We start from the raw sequence: 26,291 nt of genomic DNA, 5'->3' as shown, positions 1-26,291 counted from the left end.
TACATTAAGAAAATACATTCCAAAGATATAAGAACATATATTCGAGAAACGATTGAATAGAATATAATTATATTTAACGAAAATAACAATTCAGCGAATACTGTTCCTCCATAGACAACCATGTGTATTTTTAAATTATTATGGTGAAAAAAAAGGATGGTGTTTGGAATTCGTTGAATTTAGACAGAATTCCATTTGGTTTGAGAACGTAACTTAATCTGTCAACATCGGTCCGACACCGACATTGTATTTACTTTCTATATATAGGGAATACAATTTTCTTTGATAAAATAAACTAAGATTAATTATGCCGCGTTAAACGAGAATCATTTGTGAAGATTTCTTTGAAAAGACAATATAATACCGTAGTTTTATTTACAATCGTACGGAGTATGTTTAATTTGCAATAGCTTTTACTAAAGGAGGAATAACACTAAATAATATCACTACGTATATCACTATGTACGTTTAGGAAGTTATGATCTAATGGCAATAGCGATGTTTGCTCGATCGATGACGATACGAAAAAAGAATGACGAATGAAAAGTAAAAACGTTCGAATTATGCAAAAGAAAATAATATACATACGATCGTCGTTGATTGTAAGTATTTATCACAATTTTCATTTCAGTACACGTTCGTTAATTTAAAATGACTTTTCTTTCTGTCAAAAATATATCGAATAGGATATCGATGTTTTTTTTTTCTCTCGAACGATTGCGAATATTTAACTAATCGTCGATTTTATCCAAGCGATATTGGAGGATATTTGATCGTACAATCTAGGTCTTTCAACGCCTGCTTTAGAACAAGCTATTCGCCAACTACCAACTCCGGTTAATGCCCATGTTTGACCGCCAGCTTGAAGACAAAGCATCGGACTACCAGCGACTTCTTCCTCCTAGAAAAATCAATGTTGAAAATATTAACGTTATATGCCTTAAGCAAATTATAACTTACGTTGCAATCATCCACCGAATATGCTGGCTCGGTACAAACACCGTTCACCGACGCGATGCTTATATTTTCGCATCTTTCCATCGCACTATGCCTCAGTTGTACTCTTTGCAGCATGTCGCCTAAAATAGAAAAGATTTGATATAAAAATACGGAGAATAAATATTCTTCTTTTTTTATTTTTTCACAAAGTCGGATAGCAATCGTGATTATTACATTGTTAAACAGAGAACGTTTCTATACGAAAGTATGCACATTCACTTATGTTAGTTATATAAGTATACCAGTTTATTTCATTTTATACTTTCCTCAATGTAAAGTGTTTATCTAACATGTTTTATAAATGCACGTTGTCATGACGTGTCCTTGTATCGTTAATTTAAAAAATATTATGTATTATACAATCATCGTGTATTATATATTTGTTTTAACGTTTATTATACAAATATTCATGGGATGAGGAAAAAAGAACTTTCTACCAGCTGACTATATAACTCCTCGTTGTTCTTTTCGATCTTAATCTGAATAATATTAAACTTTGAATATGTCGAAAGAAATAAAAAAAATGATTACGTACGATTTCTGGCCCAACCCAAAGTATTGCATTGAGATGCATTGGTCGATGGTGGATCTTGAGCAGAAGGCAAACAAACCGGCCTAACAAAATCCGAATAAGTCGTAACAGGACGGTCTAATTTTAATAGAACAGTCGTACTTCCCTCTACAGGGGATTTTATCATTCCTACGATCCTACGTTCCTGCTGCCACGGTGACGTACTCGAAAGACGTACTGTGCCTAATCTAGCAGACCATTCTGCCTTTGGTTGTCTAAATCAAAAAATAAATCAATATCTTCTGAACGATGATCTATAAAAATCTATAACGAATATGTTTTATTTTTCATTACCCTTGGAAACAAGAAGCAGTTGTGAGTAACCAACTTTCAGCAATCAACGTAGCATCGCAAACATGAACCTCTTCTTTAAAAAGTGCTGCATGCCAAGGCCAATCGCCAGGTTCTGCCATTTTACTAAGACCCTGTTTACCTTTATTTCGTAAAGGCTGTACCCCGCATTCTAAAATATTAAGTATAAAAATATTTGTATTTATACGATATACGGATTAAAAGCAACTGAATGATTTGAATTTCGTACCAAGTTCAGAACAGCGAATATACATAACGTCTTTGCTTGGACAAGGTGCTCTTACAAACGTGATCTCTGTAGCCGATGGATCTTCCATATGAACGTATTGAACATCTTCCTCTTCATCGATCCTCACTTCGACAGATTTAACACCTCTACGAAAACAAATAACGAAATTGAATCTTACATTTCAAGATTAAAACTCTATCGAAAAAGTATCCTACTCACGTATAAGTTAATAAAGTACAAAGAGAATTCGCTACAGTCTGAAGAACGGTTTCCATTTCCGTGGCCGGCATAGTAGCATTCAAATTCTCGGTACAGAGTTTACCGATTGTACCTTTCTCGTTAAAAACAACGTAACCCTCGCTGTTGTACTTCGCGGCATGTGGCGTGTCCCATGGCTGAGATTTAACAGCTTTTACACTTTGCGCTAATGATACTGTCAAACGAAAAAAGATCGATTCGATTTGATTCATTTTCGAAAACAACAATCGAAACGAACGATTTCGTTCTACTCACGACAATCCTTCTCGTCGCTTCCATTTGGACAATCTATTTTTCCATCGCATCGTTTGATATACGGAATGCAAGTTCTTCCAACTCCGCAATGCATATATCCGTCGCGACAGTAGGCACAATTTTTTTCATCAGCCAGATCCGGACAATCAATTATACCGTCACAAATCCTTGGCGACAAGGCCTTCGATTGAAGCGTCTGTACGCATCCTATGATAAAAATAACAATGTTCGTCATTCTATAACTCTTATTAATTATATCCAATTTTGTTACACTTCCATTGAAATTAGAACAACGATAAGATTTACCTGGCTTTGGTCTACAACTACCAACATCCGCGTATTCCGGGAAATTGGAACAATCCAAAGCTCGCTTGATCCTATCCGAAAGTCTATTTCCGCAGCCGTTCCAAAATTCTCTGCAAAAACTCCTACAGGGTAATTGCAATAGATCTTCGGGTTCGCCGGACAAACAGGCTGGTTGTAAAACTTGACAGACGAAATCGTATGCCGAACGATAACATTCGGCATCTACCAATTCCCTGATAGAAAATCGAAGATATAAATCATCGTAAAAATCATTGTTGCGGACGTAATGATTAACGAAAAATTACCTAAATGCAATAACGTCTTCCTCCACGTCGATCAATGAACGATGTCCCAACATATTCGGATAGGAAGTGACATTGTATGGAAGATGTTTGCAATAAGATAATTCGAGAAGACTGCATCTTCTTGGGGGTGGTGCAGTCGTTGTAGGTGGAATAGTCGAGATCGTTGTTTGTAAGCTGACTTGTGCATTTAAAGCCGTTAAACTTTCTTGAACCTCGAGACTTTTGGCGTTTATCGTTAGATTCGACAAGTATTTCGAGCTAGTCGGATCGATCTCGCGCGATAGAATATCGACGATGTCGCTGGTAGTGATGGTTTGATATCGTGGATCAAATCTGACGTCGAAATGAACCACCAAGTCACGACCTTCCACTCTGCAATAGAGAGAAAAGAAGAAAGAGAAACAAAAGTTAGCTATAACAGTGACGATATTAATTCTATCTGATATTCCTAGGTGATAATCTTTTAAACAACGATGTAACATGTCGCAAGAGAATACGCGTAAATAGTATTCTAAACTCTCTAAGTTAGGAATATTTAAAGAGATTAGAAATAAATAGCGACTGTATTCGTTTGATGTGAAACACGAGCATACATTATTGATGAACGTGGCATTCAATGCTTGTTCTTCCCTAGTGCACACATCAGAACTCGTCGCGTTTGCTTATGTATGAACCGTAAGAAAGCAATCGAGAGAATCGCGAGAGGGATCGTGAAATGGTTTTCTCTCTTTCGTACCGAGTCGAGATAAATCTTGGAAAGAACATCGCTCGACTTTCAATTATTCCATCGTAAGAAACTCAACGTAACCGATTTATTCGATTTACACGCAACTTCTACGACCATTCGCTTTTCATCGGTACAAACAAAAATCACTATTAGCAGAATATTAGACGAATACGGGTGACGTAAACGACGGCGATCGATCTTCCGACAGAAATATTATCGTACATCGATTCGAACACCATTACAATGAAGAACAAATTATTCGAGCTATTAGAATTTTAATTCGGTAAGAAGACGGAAAGAGCATTGCACAATTCTCAATTATTCGATGTACTCGATGTATCCAATTTACATGTTATTTTTACAGTCATTCGCTTTTCATAGGTACAAACAAGCATCACTATTAGTAGAATATTAGACGAAAATGAATAACGTAAACGACGGTGATCGATCTTCCCACAGAAATATTATCGTACATCGATTCGAACACCGTTTCAATGAACGACAAATTATTATAACTATTAGAATCTTAATTCGATAAAAAAAATTTAATTCTAGCGAAAAGAATTAGTCGACTTTCAATCATTGCATCGCAAGAAATTCGATGTACTCGATTTATTCGATTTACATATAATTTTTACATTCATCCGATTTTCATCCTCAAAAATCAAGATAACGTAAATGATATTGATCGATCTTTCGACAGAATCATCGTACATCGATTCGAACACCATTTCAATGAATAAAAATTATTCTAGCTATTAGAATCTTAATTCGATAAAAAGAATTTAATTCTAGCGAAAAGAATCAGTCGACTTTCAATCATTGCATCGCAAGAAACTCGATGTACTCGATTTATTCGATTTATTCGATTTACATATAATTTTTACATTCATCCGATTTTCATCCTCAAAAATCAAGATAACGTAAATGATATTGATCGATCTTCCGACAGAATCATCGTACATCGATTCGAACACCATTTTAACGACGAACAAATTATTCGAGCTATTAAAATTTGAATCGATTGATCCGAGGTGATTGACTTACCCGTCGAGTGCTAAGACGTCCGAAGCGAGAAAGGAAAGTTTGAGCCAACTACGTCGGAAAATAAGATTGATCCGATCGCGATATTCTCGTGATCGTATGCGAAAGGCCTCGGTAGAGGGATCTGCCAGTTCCGATGCAAAGTAATCTCCCTCGGTAACACGAAATGTCGCTAAGAATATTTGATCTCCCGGTGAGTCCGATGTTAGGAACGTGTCTGAAAAAAAATCATACACAACGTTCTTAATTAGTTATTTTCAAACGACGTTATTATAGGTTCCCGAGAGGATCATTCTTACGTTCTAACTAATTACCATAATTAGTTAGTTTCATGATTAAGGAAACGAGCGCGTATATAAACGAGATGAAGTCACGTTCTTCGACGTTTACTTGCTTTCAAACGGCGCTATAATTATTTCTCTTTTCATATTTCTTTTTCATAAATTATTGATGATAATAAATAAATAAATAAATAAATAAATAAATAAATAAATAAATTTAACGCAATATCGTCATGAATAAATACGTTCGTAATATCATAGTAGAAATTTCTTCTATAACGATTTGTCGTCTATGTCCCCTAAACAGAAAGTTAATTTCCTCTGGAGTATTGCCATCGAGATGAGTGACTGCAGGGAGAAAGAATCGAGGACAAACAGGTGCCCGCAGCGACAATGTCCAAGAGACTCACCTTTCACCGCAAACTTTGGTCAGCAATTTTTCCTCATCTCTTAAGAGAGACTTCTTTTTCGAAGGAGCGAGTCCTTATCCTGCAATCAATTTTCCCAGAGGCATAGAACGTACAACGATATCATGCGGTTACAAGATGCTCGATATTCGAGATAGTAAAGTCGACCAAAGATTTTTTCGACCTGACACGTCGACGACATATAAATTGCGTGCGAACGTAAACTGGATGAACATGTTCTCGATGAGAGAGAAAGAAAGAAAGAAAGAGAACAATCGTTAAAGACAAACGTTTTATTTTATTTATTTTTTTCTCTTTTTTTCTTATGACGTATAACGAAAAAAAGAAGAAAGGAAAAAGAAAGAAAGAAAGAGAAATGTAAATAATTCGTCGAATTTAAAAAAGAAGAAGAAGAAGAAGAAGAAGAACAAAAGGAATCCTCGAAGTATGACGAAGCATTATAGTATGACGAGTTCCGGTATTGAAAGTCAGTCTCAGTCTCCTCCTTGTGACCCTCTTACTCTCACCATCATCCTGACTACACTGCGTACTCGTACTGGGAATCTCTCTGTACGGGTATCAAAATGTTTCAAGGACACGAATCCCCACTTTAAGGTCGAGCCACGAAGCGGTCATAGGCGTGCGTCACTTCGATAACTCGGTCATACCGTTACCTTTTACTACTTCGAAGGCCTCACTGGACCAAGATGATTCTCGTCGGTTCGTGTTTCTTGTTAGCCACGCGCGAGATATTCTCATTGATCGTAAAACCCATGCATCGTTGTTCTCTTTACTTGTTTACTTTAACGATCCTTTATATCGATCGAAATACTACGTAATATTTTTTTCATACTCTCGCCTTATCATATGTTAACATCCTTATATAAACGAGAACAGTACTCCTATCACGTTTACAAACGTAAATAATCTTATCAGAAAGAAAAAAAGAAAGAAAGAAAGGAAGGAAGGAAGAAAAAAAAGAAAAGAAAAATAACAAATATTATACCTCGAGTATTTCTCACTTGGTTATCGACCTATACATTCTTTATTATCGTAAACAAGTGTAGAAAAATTTATTTATTTTTTCATCTTTAATTTCTACTTTACACAAGAGCCAATTATTGTATAACGATCTCCCTGCGTTTTTTCTTTTTTTTTTTTTCTTTTCTTTTCTTTTCTTTTCTTTTTCCGATAACCGAGAAAATTTTTCCATGAATCAAATGTCGATTTCAAAGGAACCATCGTGCTGGCGTAATTTATAGGAAAATAATTCTACAAAGTTAGTTCTAGAAAGGAAATTCTCGTCGATATAAAGTCGTAAGAAGAGAAAGAAAAGGAAAAAGCAGTCCCGATAAAACGTACGACTAGTCAGGACTTCCTCGAAGACTCGGTAACTCGGTCAGACCGTTATGTTTGCGTGCTGAAAGACCTCAATGGGCTTTGGCCGCATCACCTTCTTTTGCTTTTGCTTCTGCTTCTTCTTCTTCTTTTAGTTCGCACGCGCGTATGCACTCGTCACAATACATTTATCGACCTCCTCATATTTCTCCTTCAGCACGCTCGAGTCATTAATAACTTCTTATTATCTACTCCTTCCGAGTTCTAACGATATTTGATAGATCCGACACGTTTCTTCGACTCGTTTTCGTTTCTACGAATTAATTTACGAGACTTTTACATCGCGCGATTTGTGATCTTTTTCAAGATTTATAATGTATGAAACGTATAAAAAAAAAATAAAAAATAAAAAATATGTGATTTTATGTAATCTACAAAAAATATGAATAACTTTTTTATATATAATAAATAAAATAGTATATAAAAAAAATAGTATATCAATAAAGATAAAAAAAGGAACAATTTGTAAGACGTACTATGATTTATTTTTATTAGATTTATGTAGATTGTTATATTTTCTCTTTAAGGGGATAGATCATCCTAACGGTTCAAAGAAAATTGAATTTTTTTTTTAATTATTTAACTTTCTCAAAGCTTCAATTGTACAGAACATTATGTCTAAGGGAGTTTTCAAAATTTTGAGCATTTATCGAAATTAAAACTAAGTATAGAGAGACGGATTATATCGTAATAAAAGATACCTTAAAATTTCTTTTATCCTTTTCTCAAAACTATTAGTTTTTTAGTTTAAAAATTTTCACTTTTACATGTTAAAATTAATCGATTCAAATTTGATTTTGTATAAAATATTCTATATAAAGTATTCTACAATGTAGCGTACGAATTTTTCTCAATTATTTAATTTTTTATAAATATTTGAGGTTTATTCTTTTTTCAGATAAAAAGAAAAGGATTTCTCACAACGAATTTTTGTAATAATTGAAAATTTGGAAAATTTATAATCTACATTTTAGACAATATATTTCTGTTGTTAAATCAACCGAAATTTTTTACTTCAGATGTTCCAGTCCTTTGGCAATAACGGCGGTCGACAATCTATGTTTCAGGAAATGAGATTTCGAAACGAACGAATAATTCCGCTATTATGTAAAGTAAAGCCGCAAGTTATATTTTTATAAAATTAGAATTATTAGAAGAAATTCTTTAAAAGATAAAAATTTCTCATTCAGTAATCATCTCTAAAAAATCTTTAGAAACTTTATTTATTTTTATATTCTCGGGTTGACCTCCGCCCTTAAAACATATTAATCCGTATCAATTCTCGGAAAATAATTATATAAATTCGTCTTATATAAATTTGCAAAAAAAGTCATGCAATCTTAATATACACGAGAAAAAATTTGTTCGTGTATGTAAGCACATATTTGTCACTGACTTGAAAATAAGCTAAAATATCGATCTATATTAATTTCTTAAAAAACGTTGAGTGATCTCTCTTATTTTTTTTTTTACAGCGATAGCTCATATGTATACACTCGAGAAATAGATCAAATTCTTTCTATTACTTACGAAAACATACGAGACATCTTCTATTACATGCAAGACAAATCGATTAATTTCATTTTTATAAATTTCTCGATCATGCGATTATCATTACTCTGTTGGAACATTATATCAATGTTGGACGGCAAAAAAGTATAAATTTAATTTTGTTCAAAAGAAGATAAGCACGCTAATATATTCTATGTTGCTGTCTTTTTATTATGATTCTAATATTATAAATCAATCTCATTTTTTTTTTCACTTTGTTACTTGAGATTCTAATAGTATCTATATATTTGAAGAAAATTATGTGTAACAACAAGAAAAGACAATATAAATTGAGTTACACTATTTAGTGTTTACTTTAAAAATTTGGTCATATAGTAAAAGTACATTTACTATTGTTTAAAGATTGATTCACACATTTCAGTTCAAACACAGTTAAATCTCTGTTCTGTCTCCGTAATTTATATTCAAGGAATTGTGTATGACAGATCGGTGATTGAACTTAGACTGAACGGAAATGTAAATTACATTACATACACAATATATAGATTTAAATTATATTACATACAATAAACAAATAGATTTACATATACAATGTATAGATTTAAGTTACATTGCATACAATAAATTTAAATTACATACAATGATGTTAAAATTACTGTGGCCGATCAATTGAAACAGAGATTGAACTGAAATATATAAATCAATTTTAAACTGTTAAACATCTTGTGACTTCTATCATTATTAAAAAAAAAAAAAAAAAAAAAAAAGAAAAAAAATCGAATATGATGTATATTTTGAGACATATTTTATCAACTATTACATAAAAAATTTAACATAATATTATATCGCATTTTGAGTATTATTAGTTTTGATAATAAGTATTATCAGGTATATTAGCTAGTAGATATTAAATATATTAGCTTTTAGATATTAAGTATATTAGCTTTTTAATTTAATTGAACTAATAATTCCAACTTATACTCTTTTGCCCGTACATCAAAGATATATCCTCTCTAATTTTTATTATTTCTTTTTTATCACCACTTTTTCATTATCGTTAGATTCCGACAGACTCGACGTGATCGCGACGATAAAAGCGATGACAAACGCGACAAATCGCTTTACTCTCGCTCATAATTCGTTCGAATAGGATATCTCGCAAATTTGTAAAGCACGAATCACGTTTTAACTCGTCACACACCATTTATTTACAGCGTTAAACGTTATTACCAAAGAGTGATAAATCGGGTTTATCACAGCGGATAATTGAAAAACGATTATCGATGCTAACTTTTTATCATTTTTGTACTGTTAACTTTCTTTTTCTCTTTTTTTCTTTTTTACTTTCGTTACATTTCCAATAATCAATTATATACGCATTCGTTTGTACTCTTTCTCTTCTATATATAACAGGAACATCGAGAAATGTGATTCCCATGAATTTACCGTTCATCTTAAGACAATAATTTTCTACGGCCGATGACTCTTTTCCGATGGTTACGAGACCCGTTGGAAATTGAAATGACTTTGATCGATCATGTAGTTATTATATTTTAATATCCCGATTGAATTACATAAAGTACTTTACTGTTACTTCTTATTAATATGTATTGTAATTAACGACACGTGAGAAACATTATCAATCGTCCAATTTCAATTCGAGTAATTTTGATTTTTATTACGAGACAAGACGAACATTAATCCATGATATCAAAGCGGAAGATTCTCTTATAAATAATTTAAACCTCGTTATGACACGCGTATCGTTACGAGGAAGGAATGCCATCATTTCTCAAGGTGAAGTGCGCGTAAATGTTGGAACTATACAAGGAAAATGTTGGTTGTTTTCGTCAAAAGGAAACGTCGATCAGAGTTCGCGGTTCGTAAGACGTTCAGACACCGTGAATACCAACCTCATCGAGAGGGGCTTCTCGCTCGAGGAACGCGACGAGTTTCTTTGACGTCTATGTAATTTCATGGCTCCTAAACCGCATCGGCAGCATAACCGACAAGATTGCAGATTTTCGTTCGACTACGATGCTTTATTCCCAACTTCGAATTTCATGGTGAAAGTGGTGAAACGAACGCGTTTCTTCACTTCTTTTCATTTCGCGAAGGTCTTCAAGGATTAAATCGATGTTGGAATTTGAACCTCGTGTCTGTTCGTCTTCGCGAAGTCGTCGGATCACTATGAAGTTAGTTTCTACCGATCGAAATATACGATGGTACAAAGTTTCTCAACCTTACTGACTGTTTCTAAAAATCTTTTACGAATCGATTACTTTTCTCGTTTCGACGTAAATTAGTAGATACTATATTATATCGATCCGTTACAAATTTTAACGCGAGCGATAGGTTGAGAACCTCTGCAATAAGACATAGATGGTTAACTTCTTTTCAGCCGTAGGTCACACAGTCCCTACCATCAAACAATTCGTTCATCCGTTACTAAAGTTCACTAACTATCGCTTCATGGTTACAAACAAAATCCGTATATTTCGCAAGACACGATGGTGTTAAATAATGTTAAATAATGGTTGTTTTCTTTCATCTTACCGGACCAAATAAGTAGGGACAACGGCTATGTATGTCCTGCGGGCCGACAGTTTTTTATCTATACGATAAAAGATAACGAGGTGAAGGAAGATAAAAAGATATACTTACAGCCGAGGTATATGGAAACGCCGGAAAAAAGAAGGAAGAGCAAAAAGGCGGCTAGGACACAGCAACCGCATCGATATTGACCACCGAGCTTCCTGGTGAACCTGATGTCGCTGTCCGAGGATAGGATCGAGCTTGGCGTACCAGCGCGACTGAATCTTCTCGTGCTTACTGTGCTCACCGAGATCTGCGGATGATCGCGAAGAACGCTGTGAAATTTCTTCAAAGGACACTTCGTTATATTATTATGATCTTTCTAAAGCGAATATGTAGATATATATTTACATAAGTACGTACGCATATATATATATATATATATATATATATATAATGTGTAATTTTTATATATTATATATAAATATATTATAAATATTTTATATATGTATAATACACACACACATACACATACTGTATCGAGCGCAACATTTTTATGGGAATACTTAAATATCTTTATTATTTATGTTTTTATGGAAAACATGTTTAGAATAAAGTTACACTATTTCTAATCGGGCACATTTGACGGTGGAAAGAATTTTTTCTCAAGCTAGTTTTTTTTTCATGAAACCTCAAGGTCATCGATATTTCTTTTATCTTACGATTTTTTTTTTTTTTTTTTTTTTTTTTTTTTTTTTGTATAAATTGATTCCTCGTACCATTCTGTTTTAAAAATTAGATTATAATATCGATAAATAATATCGATTTGTACGAGAGATATTTTGAAAAATGTTTCGTGATTCATGCAATTGTAACAAACCATATTTTTTTTTTTATTAAAAAAGAAGTTAAAAGAAACAAATGAATGTTTCAAGGTGAACCATATATTCATGTTCATATCTTTTTTTGTAAGTGCAATAATGCTTATGCACATGCATGTATTTTTTTCTAATTTTAACTAAAAAAGAAAAAATCTAACTTGTTACAGTTGGATGAATAAACAAATATTTCTTCAAAATATCTCAAAAATTAATCATTCAACGACATTGAACCTTAATCTTTTTTATTCAGAATGGTGAAATCGATTTATAGAAAAAAATTAAGTTCTATTAAAAAAAATACCGATGACCTTGAAATTTAAGAAAAAAAAAATTCTTTGCACCGTTAGTCCTGTCCTTTGAAATAATGGAATTATCTTGAAAATTTTTCCCATAAAATAACCATAAATAACGAAGGTACTTAGATTTTCCTATTTACATGCTTCACCCGGTTTATACGTACATCGTATAGATCATATTACACACGTATTTCATGGTTGCAAAAAGTAATAAATTACGGTGCAACGTAACATAAATTTACGACCGAACCTATGAAATGTGGAACGTTCACTATGATTTTCCTCTTAAATCACTCGCTCGAGATATACCCATAGCGAAATTTTTCATTACGAAACGAAGCGCAATGAAAGACATCGAAGGAGCGAGTGGGCGCATGACGAAACTATCTTCTTCGTTCTACTTTCTTCGTTCAACAATTTCCACAGCTTCCAAAGTGTAGACACGACTTGTATTAAACGATCGTTTTTTTCTTCCTGCTCTTGAGAATTATAAATCATCGCGTTTAATAATATAGAATATCGATTAACAGGAAGAATCAAATCAAGAGGAACGAAGAAAATTTTAATTTGACCCTAAAGTACGAAATTTCGTAATCTTTGAAATAAAAAAATCCTCAAAATAAAACAACTTCCAAAATTCTATTATCTTTTATTCGTACTTCGATAATCCTTATACTATTCTCAAAATTACCCCCCTCCTCAAAAAAAAATTCAACGTTGTTTCGATGATAAATATATTATGCATCGTATTAGAAAAATTTTTCTAAAGATTTCTCTTTAAAAATCTTTCTTTAAAAATTAGGACACTTTATTCTTATACCATTGAGTTAAACAATTTTTCTCACTTGCGTTTGACGATAATCAACGAATCACGAAAGCAGGAAACACCTCGCAGCGGACACGAATGTCGTGGCCTGTAATTATGCGATTAGCCGTGTAATTGTCCGAATAGCGGCTTATGCAAGCGCATATCCGCGATCGACCCGATCGAGACTGCCTTGTGTCATGACATGCAAAGCTCGCGTATGTGTTTATTGTAAAATAACTGTGTGTACTTGTATAGTATACATTCGCGTGTAGGTATATATATATATATATATATATATATATATATATATATATATCCGTATTCATGTTCCACACGTGTATTCTTTGCGGCTAAGTAGATACACGGTAATGTATTTACCCCTTCCCCATTTTCTCTTTCTCTCTTTCTTTCTTTCTTTCTTTCTATTTCTCTCTAACGTACAAATCTATGAGAGTAAGCGTCCGTGTAATCGTCCTCGCGCGAACGCGCGTGCACGTTCGCCACTCGCGATGCATCTTTCTCTTTCTCTTTCTATTGCCCTCTCTGTCTTGCCCACGCGACGAATAGACGAACAAACACTGAGGGCGTAGGCCTTCCCCGTTCAAATGTTACGCTTGGCTCACGGTCTATGGTGCGGTAACAACCGAAGGAATCACACCTTTTAACGAATGATGATGATGATGATGATGATGATGATGATGATGATGATGATGAGAGTGGGCTAGTTCGAAAGTTCTTCTTTTTATTATCCTTTTGTTCTCCTCACTTATTAACGAGACGAAATGTCACGGTTTAACATCGATCCATTTTTTGGCTCGGTCGATGGGAAAAAACATTCTCTTCCTTCGTGGAAATCTAATAGCGACGATTCGAAGGACGATACTATTCTCCGAGCGACCTTTTACTCGACCGCGATTAAGAATGACATTTCTACTAGGTTGATAACCTACATGAATTTTTGACCCGTTGGAAAAAAATTCTTTTACACGATTATCGGATAAACGTTTTGAATATATTTGTATTTACGTTATAAAATTTTGTTGATTTTTTACGATTATCTCTGATAGTTAGTTATTTTCGCATTTAAAAGGTCACACCTCGGTTATTCGTCTCTTCTAAGGAATAATCTTGGAAATCGTTAAGTTGGAAATAGATTGGATCGCTAAAGTAAAAGTGAATAGATAGATACGAATAATGTTCGTGAGAGGCGAGCCAATTTTCTCACGGCACTCGATACGCCATTGCGAGAATAGGAAATAAACGTATTCGATAATTTTTTCTTTTTTCCTTTTTCTCATTGCCTTCTCTATACTTCGTTGGGAATTATGTTAATCTATATTCTAGATCATTTCCGTACTTTCAACGCTATTTATCAAATATCCGTTCATTATCTAAATTCCTGATGATAACAACGTAGTTTTATTGAATCGATTAAATATAGGATTTTTTCTAACCATGTGATTTGATCTTCGTAGCGAGAACTTGATCGATATTTGCATATTCCAATCGTCGACGCGGAAATGAGAAAATTATATTTGCATATCGAGAAAGGGTCATTAACGTTACCGTTTAATTTAACGATTCGAACACGCAATGGAGCAAGAATCGTGTCACGATTTCGATCATACAATGAATATTTTTCGAGCGAAAAATTAACATTAACATATCTGTAACGTTTTATCGGAAAAATCCAAACCTGAAAGTCCACATTACTAGACTCTAACACGAAATGCAATATTGGTTTCTATTCGTATCTTTGACTCGATTCTGTTCTCTCATTTAAGATATCGAGAGCATGAACTTTATGACCGGTCTACCTTTTCCGCATAGATGGCAGATATATATATATATATATATATATATATATATAATTTTAATTAGAGCTTGGAACGCTACTGATCGAATACGCCGATCGAGAAATTGCCAGTCGACTTTGTCTAAGTCTTATGTAAGTTGAGAACGATCCGAGGAGGGTATTTTGCCTAACACAATAGTGCACATATTACGAAAGTCGAATGAAAGTTCGAGCACGAAACCTTTTGCATTGTAGTAAGTCGATTCAAAGATACCATTCGCTCACAGTTAGTTCTTTATCAAAACATTGCGTCGGTTAAAATAAACAAGAATGCAAGTCATTGAATACTACGAATCTGTGTCAAACGATCGAATCTATTAATCGTTAAAGCGTTTATTAAATAAATCGATGACAAAAATAACATTTGTACTTTTTTTTTATACAAAGTAATATCGTACGTACGAAAGATCGGATTTTACGAGAATATATTTCATAAAAATCATGATATTTTATAAGTTATCTTTACAACGAGAATCACGAGATACCTCGTGATTCTCATAATAGAACTAAAAGGTCATGAGAGCTGATCCTTTTGAAAAAGAAAGGAATCTTCGTGACGAAATACATCAACGAACAAAGAAGAGAGTTAACACGATTAAGAGCATCGTACGTGGGTAATCGATTTAGAATAGCTTCGATGATGTTTAAAAACTAACTGCGGCGGAAGGATGCGGCTTAATGTATTAGACGAAGAAATTTCCAGATCGGAAAGGAAAGCTTGGCAAAAACGTTTGCCAATCGTAAATCAAATAAGCAATTACAATTCGAAATAATCATCGACTTTCGAGCGTTAATACGATGAACGAGGATCGTGAAGGGGGCTCGTTTCGAAAGTAGATTTCAATGTCAGTAAGTGGAGAATCGAGTAGCGATGGTAGAAAGAGATTAAGTGCCGGACTAAACGTGCTGAGAGATACGCGTATGCTTCCGCTAATGGACACGGTCAACGACTTCAAGGCCGAGAAAAAAAAAAGAAAAATAAAGTAAAAAAAAAAAAAAAAAGAAAAATGGAAAAGAAAAAAGAAAGAAAAATTTATGGAATCGCGATAGAAGTTATTTTCTTCTCGATGACTTTCGTGAAAGTACGTAGAATCGATACAGCTTCAAAACGAACGAAGAGATTTCTTTCCTTCTTTTTAGTTCGAAGATTTTGTTGATATATTATAGTTATACGAGAATATCCGGCTGGTGGACGATGGACAAGAATGGCCCCGGTGGAAAAGACTTCTGACCGGCGTAAAACGACGCACCCTACGGAAGTTGTGTAGTTTATCATCGTCATCTCGACGCACTCGACGTCATCCTCTTTGAATTTTACGACTCGAGAGACTCACGAATAACGATGCAAGCCGCGTCGTCCTCGTCTCGAACCATCATAGTTTCCCGGAAACCATAGATTTAAAATACATACTAATCATTTTCCTAATTTCAACGTAGTAACTTCGAGGAAAGAACGATTAGTCGAGGAATTTTTGTGTACTTATGCGTAGGCATGCATCTATTTCTGTACGTACGTACGTTTGTACGTATATATGTATATGTATGTAGCAGTTATTCGAAATAATCTTCGTTCACAATGGAAAACGCTCGGCAAAGTATCGAACTCGTTAGAAATTTATGTCACAGAGTCATGAAAATAAAAAAGAAAGAGAGGGAGAGAGAGAGAGAGAATGGGAAAGGAAAAAAAAAAGAAAAAGAGAAAAAAGAATCTAACGTGTCCCATTGGTTCGCCAGAGTCCCCCTTGACTGTTGTTACTACCGTTACTCCAAACACCAGGCTACCTTTCGAAAAGAACAAGAATCTAGGAACAAGTTTTGCTCGCCTTAAATTACATTCTGCCCGCTTCCATTCGCCTCCCTCTGTATGCATGTAACGAGCGTCCGACACTCGTAAACCCGTAGCCTTCTCGGTCCAGTGCTTCTATTCTAGTAAACACGATAATGCTTTCTTCAACCAAAAAGAATGATCATGCCAATATGTCCAGTTAAAAATCATTAGGCAACGTAAACATCGAGGTACGTACTTTCCAACTTCCTAGAAAAACTTCTCTCCCATCGCAAAATCTAATCCGTTACTTACATACGATTGATTAAAAATTCTTCAAGTAAGTATGCCGTCGATACTAATGAGAAAACAATTAAGATAAAATCTGATACTTCTTAAAAGAAGAACAAAAAATAAAACAAAAATAAAAGAACTGTTCTAGAACTGCTCTACCGCGATGAAAAATGTTGATTGGATACTCTACTTTTTCTTAGATCGAATCCAAAACTGTCATAAACTTTCTTTAATACGTAACGATTTCCGCATACAGAAGAATAAATTGTAAAGTGAAAGATTTTAATGAATTTCAGTTAGAACAGGATCTACTAAATAATTTGTGTCGATTTGTGTTCTGGAAGAAAGAGAAGGGAGACAAACGAGTGACAATTCGCATCGCACGTTCGGAATGTCAATCGACTTCATCGAGTGTCGGTAGGAGAGTAACGGTAAATCGTGAAGAGAACAGATGACAGCCCAACCCAGCCGACCCAGCCCAACGTTAACGCATCGTTCTCTATTCCGGTCAGCCTAGTTCTTCGTTTCAGCTCCTGCGGCGAGTGCGTAAGTATTCGACACATACGGCGACTCAGGGTCAATGGAGAACAAGGTCGATCGGAGAGAAGGTTTCGAAGACCGTTTTAAAAGGTTTCTAAGAAAAGAGAAGCGAGATTCGAATTTCTTTAGAATACCTTTGTCCAACGACAAAATGGTGTACGAGAATATGTGGATACTATGTAGATATGTAGGTATATGTTAAAAATCATTTATTGGATTAATATTTTAAATAAATGATTAATATTTATAATAAAATATCAGTATCTACTATATATATATATTTATAATAAATATCAGTAATATAAATGATGCCACTTTTAGACTTAATTATTATTTGTACCAATTCAAATATATATATAAATAAATATAAATATAAATAGATATATATATATATAAATATATATATATATATATATATATATATATATATATAACTGACCATTTATTTTAATCAAAATATTTATCATTAATTAATCCAGATACCAATCAAATAAATAGAAATCTATACTAAATATATTCTTCGTTTTCTAAATATTTTGATCTTGTATTCTGTTCGTAAATATATTTTGAAGTCGAAATGTATTCTTCTATGATTTGGCACGATCGTTTACATTTTTAACTTTCCAAATATTTGATTAAATTCGAATATAATGGAGTACAAGGTCGGACGATACACTTGTAGATCGGAATACAAGGAACGACTGGACTATTATCTCCTTTGAACAATTTACATCCAACCGTGATCTTGCTACTCGTTGTTGTAATTATCTATGGAAGTTAAGAGTACGCGCACGGACGCGGACGCGCGTTCACGTTGAAAATTCACCATTTACGTAATTCAGAGTTCGGTCGAAGTTTATTACGAGGCGTATATCTAATTCTGCGACTCCAGACCGCGAGACCGCAGAAATAATTCAAAGAATATGCGCCCGGGGATGAGTTCTCTTCGAACATCGAGATACAGAAAGTATTAACCCGTTGTACGTAGTAGGTATCGTACCAAATTGTTTTAGAATTATTTTTTTTTTTTTTTTCGAAGTCGCTACGCCATCGTGAGAACAACGTTTTCTCCTTTAAAAATATTTCCAAGAAACGACCGTTTTGGTAGTCGCAAATAAGTGTAGGTATGTACGTCGAAAATAAGTAAGATTTACAACAGCGTTGATCTTTGTTCTTGACATCTCCCTGCGAAATACGAAGGCACGAATTGTGCAAAAGATTAGTTGAAGGTCAGACGCGAGTAGTAACGTTTACACAAATAAATATAGTTTTTATGTCCGTCAAAGGGAGTCTCCGACGACTACAACTATATTGAAATTCTTCACGGTTCTTACGAAGCGACATTTTCCTTCATTACTCGGGATGTCTTAATAACAAAATAAAGACGACGTCGAATGTATTATGAAGCCCTCACGAAACTAATTAACTGATATTCGCTAATAAGAAAATCGAGGAACGTCGACTAGTTCGAAAATAATTAAAAATCATTTAATCTTATTAATTTCTCAATTTTCAAAGTCGTACTGAATCGTTTCTTTAAGGCAAAATATAAAGATAAACGTCATTGAATCTACGAAATTACAAAATGCCACGATATTATCTTTCCCACCCATCCTTTCGAGTTCCACGAAAGGCAATGGATAATATAAAAACGATCGTAAGAAAATTGCTAGCGTAAAATTCAATAATAACGCTTCCGCGGCTTCGCTTTTACGTCTTTCACGAGAAGAACAATGCGCATTTCCGAGGATGATTTCGCAGACGACTCTGCCAGGGATATTTTCGCCGGGTGTGCGTCTTTCGCACGAGGTCCGAGCATCTAATTAACGTTGAGAGCATCGTCGAGAGAAATAAGAGAGAGAGAGAGAGAGAGAGAGAGAGAGAGAGAGAGAGAGAGAGAGAGAGAGAGAGAAAGAACTAAAATACACGTAAACACACATAGACAATAAGAGAAGCAATTGAAAGAGCGTAGAAAGTGTGCCAGATTCGAGTCTCACCTTTGAATCCCACGAGCTCTTCCTCTTGTGCTCCATCGTGACGGTCATCTTTGAAAATCGTTCACTTCTTCTTATCCTTTTCTTGATACGTTCGATTTGTCAACGTTCCCCTGAGACGGCGTTGTTTTTCGCGCCCAAAACCATAAACGTCATCGCGTCGAATTTTATTCCTTTATTTCCTTTTTCTTCGATCACCTCACTTAAGCATACGATTTTTAATCCGATTCGCACTGCACCAAAAACACCTTATTCTCCTTCTCGTTCTTCCTCTTTATTTCCTCTCGTCGAAATAAAGAAATCCTTTTGGTAACAGATCGAATCGATGCCGTTGCGTTTCGACTCTTCTCAAGATCCCATTTCTCTTATTGGTTTATGGATAGGAATGCGGCCGAGATTCGTACTGTAAATTATAATTATGAAATTTCAATTATGATGTGAATTTGAGAAAAAGAGAAAAAAGAAAAAGGAAAAAGAAAAATCAAAGAAAAACCGAGAAGAACGTCGAACTTGCGATCGGTAAGATTGTGCAAAAGCACGAGAGACGCGAGAAACGAGAGAATAATGTCATTCGGTACTTCGTTGCACCTTCGTGACCAACTTGATGTATCTTCTCTTCGAGGTAAATGTACACACACGGTAACACGATATCGCGGAACTTTCGATCCGTGCAGGTTCTTGACACTGTTGAACGCAATCGAGACGATTTAACGCGTCTTAACGTCTCCTTATTTAAATAACGCAAATAGTAAAATAAACGAAAATGGGTTATGTACACTAATTTTCAATTCAATTAAACACAAATCTTTTTCAACGAGAAAGGGAAAGAGAAAAAAAAACGGAAAAAGAAAGAAAAAGAAAAAGGAAAAAGAAAAGAAAAAGGATTTGAAACGAGAATGAAAGAAAAAAGGAAGGAAGGAAGTAGGAAAGAAAACGTTGAAAGAAAGTTTTCACTCACTGAGAAGATCCGTAGCACTGTGATAATCCGTCCAAAGAGATAAGTACACAAAGATAGATAGATAGACGCGCGAAAAGCGCGAAAGACGTCGAAACTCCTTCGAGGAAAAAGCGTCCCAGAATCGCGGCACTTTCGAGTACTTGACCCAATTTTTAACTGCAGTAGCGAAAGAGAGAGAGAGAGAGAGAGATGGTCCATTAAAAATCACTGGCCCGTGCGAAAGTCCATTAAGATCGGACCGGTTGGTAACGACGCAGGTGCACGAATAGATAGAGGGACACTGTTGGCAGCTGCTAGACGTAACAGCCGATGCGCGTTGTTCTCGAGGTTTGACCACGTAACTCGATGAAGAAGAAACGAAAAAAAAATAATAATAAGTAGAAAATAATAAGGAACAAAGTGAGAGGATTGAACGTTTAAAGAGAGAGAGAGGAGGGGAGAAAGAGAGAGAAAGAGAGAAAGAAAGAGACCTACTATCCGTGTCGGACCGTTCGAAAAGAATGTTCTTTCGTGCTCGAGGAACGACCAATTTCTCTCGAGCCGATGAAATCGGAGTCTGGTGCCACGAGCCGGGAGATTGTCCCGAACGCGAAGAGAGAACGGAGGGTCTGCTCTTGCCGTTCGCTCGTTCGCTCGTGGATGCACTTTCACGTCATTACCGGTTCTCCACGGCGCGGCAGCTCGTACGTACTCCCTCTTAAAGCTGAGGGCACGCTTATGAAGCTGTCTAGAGCAAGGACGACGACGACTACGACGACTACGACGACTACGACGACGACGACGACGACGACGACGACGAAGGATCGATTTGTCACGTTTCATATTTATATCGTACATTATGTTTACGTGAAAATTCATACGAATCGAAATGACTTTTTTCTTCTTCTTTTTCTCTTGTATTTCTACGGTACGGATTATGTGAATAGTTCGAGAGAAATGGCGGCATATGTTTATGAGAGAAAATAATAATCGATTATCGCGAATGATAATGCAAAGTTTTACGCGTTTATCGTGGTGCTTTGCTTTTTTTCTTTTTTTTTCTAATATCTATCCGATATGTATCTATATTATATATATATGTGTGTGTATGTATATATGTATACATGTATACGCATGAGAAAGAAGAATGAAATAAGAAAGATATGATAGTAAGTAGTTCAGCGTTGAGTTCTCTAGTAGACCGTAAAACCAATCTGTTATGGCGAAAGTGTGTCTATGTGTCATATCGTTAAATCTTCTTACTTTTTAATAAATAGACCGAGTCTTATGATTACAAACAATAACTCTTTCTGATTCGATATAATCGATTTTGTTCATTTTAACGTGATCTTTTGTAATTGATAAATTTTACGCTTTTAAATCGTCGAATAGGATACGCATGCATACGTATGTATGTAAGTATATCGTTCGAGCCTCTACCGGGAGAGAGAGTAGACAAGCTAAGATGCAGGTGCAATTACATCGTATTCTCCCGTCACGGAATCAATGAAGCTCTCAAAGAGAAGTTTCGCACGCAATCTCGCAATAAGATCGGAAGTTCGTGCGCTCTCAACGAGTTTACAAACGTTTTACTCCCACGAACAATCGAGGAGACAGAATTGTTCCGCGTTGTCTATGCACTTTCACGTTATTGTGTCTTCTTCCGTTCGCGCGCAAATATAAACAAGGAAACGATTCGATATTTCGTAGATAAAAATCGATAAATCCTCTGTATCAAATGTTCTCCATTCGCGCTTGCATTATTATAACTTCTCATTTATTTTTCATTCAATTTTCATTCCCTTCCTTCTCTTTTCCTCTTCGTTTTTGCATCGTCCTAACACAAGTAGTGTAATATAAATTCAATGAAATTCAATGAAAGTATAAGTCTGTTATTTTTCCTTCTCGATCTATACAAAAAAAAGAAAAGAAAAAAAAAAAAAAGAAAAAGAAACATATGTGCAACGATTCGAACGAAACGCAGTGTTGTTTCAAGGGTAACATGTGGATGGAATATAACGCTTTTGTATCTTCTCTTATTACAAATATACACGGACAATTCATTGATTATACTAATCGTTTCGATAAGGATCGCTAAAAGGAAAATAGTTCATTTCAAAATAGAAACATTTACGAAAGGATATTCTACGAAGTCGCGTATGGAAGATATTGTCGTCATAACAGAGTACGATGTCCTATCCTTGAATCTTTACGGATTCGATTGAAATAAGAATAAAAAGACACGTATATAGATACACACAGAGAGATACACGAACAAAAAAGAAAGATAAAATTTGCATGAGGACGGAGGAGAATGTTAAACACCTATCGTGCATCCAGCATCGTAATCTAAAAACACGCACGACCGGTAAAGAATGTGAAAAAACAGGGTTGAAAGAACGCTATAAAATTCAGATGAAAGATACACGTACAAGAGACACATATAACACATACATACAAACATACATACATATATACATACATATAACGTATTTCTGACCGGACCCACCTTAATTTTATTTTGTTTTCTTTTCACCGTTTTCCTCGAGGACGTCCTTTCCTTTTCTTCGTCAGGGCCGTTCGTCGAAAAATTCTTCCTTTATTTACTTTCTTATTCTCTCCTTATTAATATCACTATCTCGTAAATATTAAGCCGGAATTAGCACGTGGATTATGAGTTAGATAGATCGAACTTCTTCGTTTCGTTTCGTTTCATTTCGTTGCACTGAAAAGATAGAGAATAAAAATGCCACGAAATTCTCTGGATAAGAATAAATGAAAAAACGCGCGTTACGACAAAGAAAACAGATGTTCGCTTTGGGCATAGACCGGAAACGTTTATATCTTTCCCTTTTAAAGTCAGCACCGACACTGGAAGAAGCCTCGTCGAGTACACCAAGGCGAGCCTCTTTCTCTCGTGTCGCATGGAAAGAAACAACCGTTAATGCTAAACGCGAAGTATCGTGGCGCGTGGTACACGCACGAATGTGTACATACATACACGCGGTTGCTGTTGCTGCTGCTGCTGCTGCTGCTACTACTACTATTGCTGCTGCTGCTGCTGCTGTTGCTGTTGCTGCTGCTCTGTTGCTGCTGCTACTCGATTAATGACCCGGCAAACGCTTTCCTCCGTCTCTCTAACATCAACGCGATCAATGACATCAAGCGTGCGCTAATTAATCGAACAAAATTATTTATTAATTTCGATCGACTAAGAATAATTTTTATCGATCCTAACTACATATATATGTAGATGTATATGTATAGGGTGTTCAGAAAGGTTGGGACCAAACTTATGTAATTAATTATATACGTAAATAATTAACTTATGTAATTAATTAAACTAACGTATTACTGAGATCAAATAGATGAAAAAATGTCATATAAACTTATATCCGAAAATACTTTATTAAAAAGATATATGCTGTTAAAGATGTTTATGATTTATTATGGTAATTATAAGAAATGTTTGAAAATTCCTCCCTCTGCAAGAGAGCAGATTTCCATTCGTTGAATTAATGATCACCGAACTCTTTCAATTATTATTTCAACTGTATTGGAATAGTATTTTGAAAACATTCTCAAAGTTCATTTTCTGTAAATAATAACTGTCATTGAGAATTGTAATACGTATACAAAATACGAAAAGAAAAGAGTGTTCGGTAATTAATAATTCGAACATCTCTTATATTTGTTTATATCTTACAATAAATCACAAGTATCTTTAAAAGCATATATCTTTTCAATAAAGCATTTTTAGACGTAAGTTTATATGAACTTTTTTCATCTATTCGATCTCATTAATATATGGTATTAGTTTGGTCTCAAACTTTTTAAATATTCTCTATATACATATGTATATATATGCGCATAAACGAAACTTCATTTTTTATCTCGTTAATCTGTTAGATGTATACGTATATTCGAAGTAATAACGTATGTATACGTATGTACGAAGTAATAACGATATTGTTTTGTATTATAAAGAGTATACTCCTCAGGCGAAAAGAAATAATTACTCATCATGCTATTTAAATAGATATTAAATAGCATAAAAATAGAATAATTTCGCATGACTAATATACTCGTCATACACATATAAGCTAGGTTAAATTAAAATTCATTTTATTGCGATTTGATCGTAGAAAAATTCAATTTCTCTACTATTCGACAGTGAGAAAAAATGTATTTTTAATTTTCTTCGTACCCACGTTTCCCAATGGATCTCTCGGATAAACAAATATATGTATATGTATGTATCTATATACGTAGAATGGCGCGAAAGTATAGTTTCTTTCGTGAAAACGTTCGCACCTCGTTTACGAGATATAAGTTTTCTCCGAACTTTTTTCTTTTTATTTATTTATTTTTTTTTTTTTTTTCAAAGATTTCATTCCGAGATCTACAGGTGTAGAAAAAAGATATTTCTCAATAGGAGAGAGAGAAATTTTGTCTCCTGGAAAGGAACGAAACGATACGGTCTCGTTCGAAATCGTGAGGTAAGCGCGTTCCCTTCCGATCGTTAACAACAAAAACTTATCTCTCCGCGAATCGAGAGAGAGAGAATGGAACGTTGGTGAGCAAGTGCATTCTATACTATACAGAGTTAACAGAGACTATCACTGTAGATATATACACGTTAGACTATTAAAATAGAACCGTTCGTATTCGCGTATCATTAGTCTATACGTTTACCGTATAGGATTCGCAGTAACCCGTTAAACAAGTGCTCTCTAAAGAGTACTTACGTTCGTTTACAAAGTATCCTGATCTTCGACGAAACAGCTTTCTATATGCCATGTTAAGAAGCGTATAGAAATCGTCACTGGTATCGTCGTAATCGTCTTCGTCTTCTTCGTCTTCGTCGTTTTCGTTTTCGTTGTCATCGTCGTAACAGTCGTAGAGTAGTAGTCGAGATGCGAGCGAATTTCTCCGAGTTTCGACGTATACGGCTCGCTCGATGTTACAGATGTGCGTGTGAGATCAGCACCGGTATGATCGACGACCCGGTCGTAAGTTCAATTTCCAAGAAAGCTCGCGCGCTCGCGCGCTCCGGCCGTTAAAACAGTGCCACGCGTACATTCCTTTCACGTTTTTAACGCATATTTCGAAACAGTCGAGAGTTTGAGCTAACGGTGCTCCCATATAACTGAGACTACGAGACAAAGTATGAAAAGTCGAACGACGATACGTGTCAAACGTTCGATAGATAAACGAGTTTCTTTCTCTCTTTTTTTTCTTTTTTTTTTTTTTCTTTTTATATCTTTATACGAGCTTTCGTTTTGATCGAACGTTTTATCGTACTATTACTATGTATGCGACTCGAACAAAAAGATTTACGTAGCTAAAAAGAATTTCACGTATGTGATTGCGATAAAAGTATCGATTTTTCTTCGTCCAAATGATTTGTCCTTTTAATAACGAACTTTCTATATAAATCGTGACTTAACTGACAATATAATATACCGTTTATCGTTCCATGTTCCACGCTTATGTTCTATTTATAAATTATATTATTACATCTGGAAGAGTCGATTCTTAGGACCGACCGAGTACAAGTAGCGCCTATATTCTTAGCGCATGGTTGTTGAACCGAGTCTTGCGAGTTTTGCAACGAACGGACTGCGTAACGGCATCGTAGTCAATGTCTTACGATTGCATCATTGAAGCTTGACGCGACACCGATAGGAAAGACGCTTTTGACAATGGCTGCCTGACATTTCGCGTAGCCTGTTTATTCGATCGATGAATTAATCGGAGACGATCTATACGTCGAATTTTA

The 26,291-nt window shown here is 34.9% G+C and overlaps 1 protein-coding gene across 5 annotated transcripts; it reads right to left on the bottom strand.

Moving 5' to 3' along the window:
* Window positions 1-707: 707 nt before the first annotated feature.
* Window positions 708-26,254, bottom strand: LOC122636621 (atrial natriuretic peptide-converting enzyme-like). 5 transcript variants are annotated; one of them, XM_043828028.1, is made up of 15 exons: window positions 25,258-26,254; window positions 23,511-23,681; window positions 23,019-23,234; window positions 19,576-19,975; window positions 11,269-11,485; window positions 5,010-5,223; window positions 3,236-3,607; window positions 2,931-3,163; window positions 2,625-2,831; window positions 2,331-2,544; window positions 2,112-2,257; window positions 1,865-2,033; window positions 1,535-1,785; window positions 961-1,079; window positions 708-901 (listed from the first exon to the last, which is right to left on the bottom strand). In XM_043828028.1, exons 4-15 carry the CDS (start codon window positions 19,621-19,623, stop codon window positions 728-730), a joined length of 2,364 nt encoding a protein of 787 aa, XP_043683963.1. In that variant the 5' UTR covers window positions 19,624-19,975; window positions 23,019-23,234; window positions 23,511-23,681; window positions 25,258-26,254; the 3' UTR covers window positions 708-727. The 5 variants fall into 5 exon arrangements, with proteins under 5 accessions (XP_043683963.1, XP_043683968.1, XP_043683966.1 ...); XM_043828033.1 differs by having other exon boundaries at window positions 11,269-11,452; XM_043828031.1 differs by lacking the exons at window positions 23,019-23,234; window positions 23,511-23,681; window positions 25,258-26,254 and adding an exon at window positions 21,005-21,242.
* Between the last annotated feature and the right edge of the window lie 37 nt (window positions 26,255-26,291).

The sequence above is a fragment of the Vespula pensylvanica genome, chromosome 22 (genome assembly GCF_014466175.1).
Source record: "Vespula pensylvanica isolate Volc-1 chromosome 22, ASM1446617v1, whole genome shotgun sequence".
NCBI classification, from domain to species: Eukaryota; Metazoa; Arthropoda; class Insecta; order Hymenoptera; family Vespidae; genus Vespula; species Vespula pensylvanica.
Note: the sequence above shows the minus strand (reverse complement) of the source record. Positions and strands in the feature narration are given on the sequence as shown.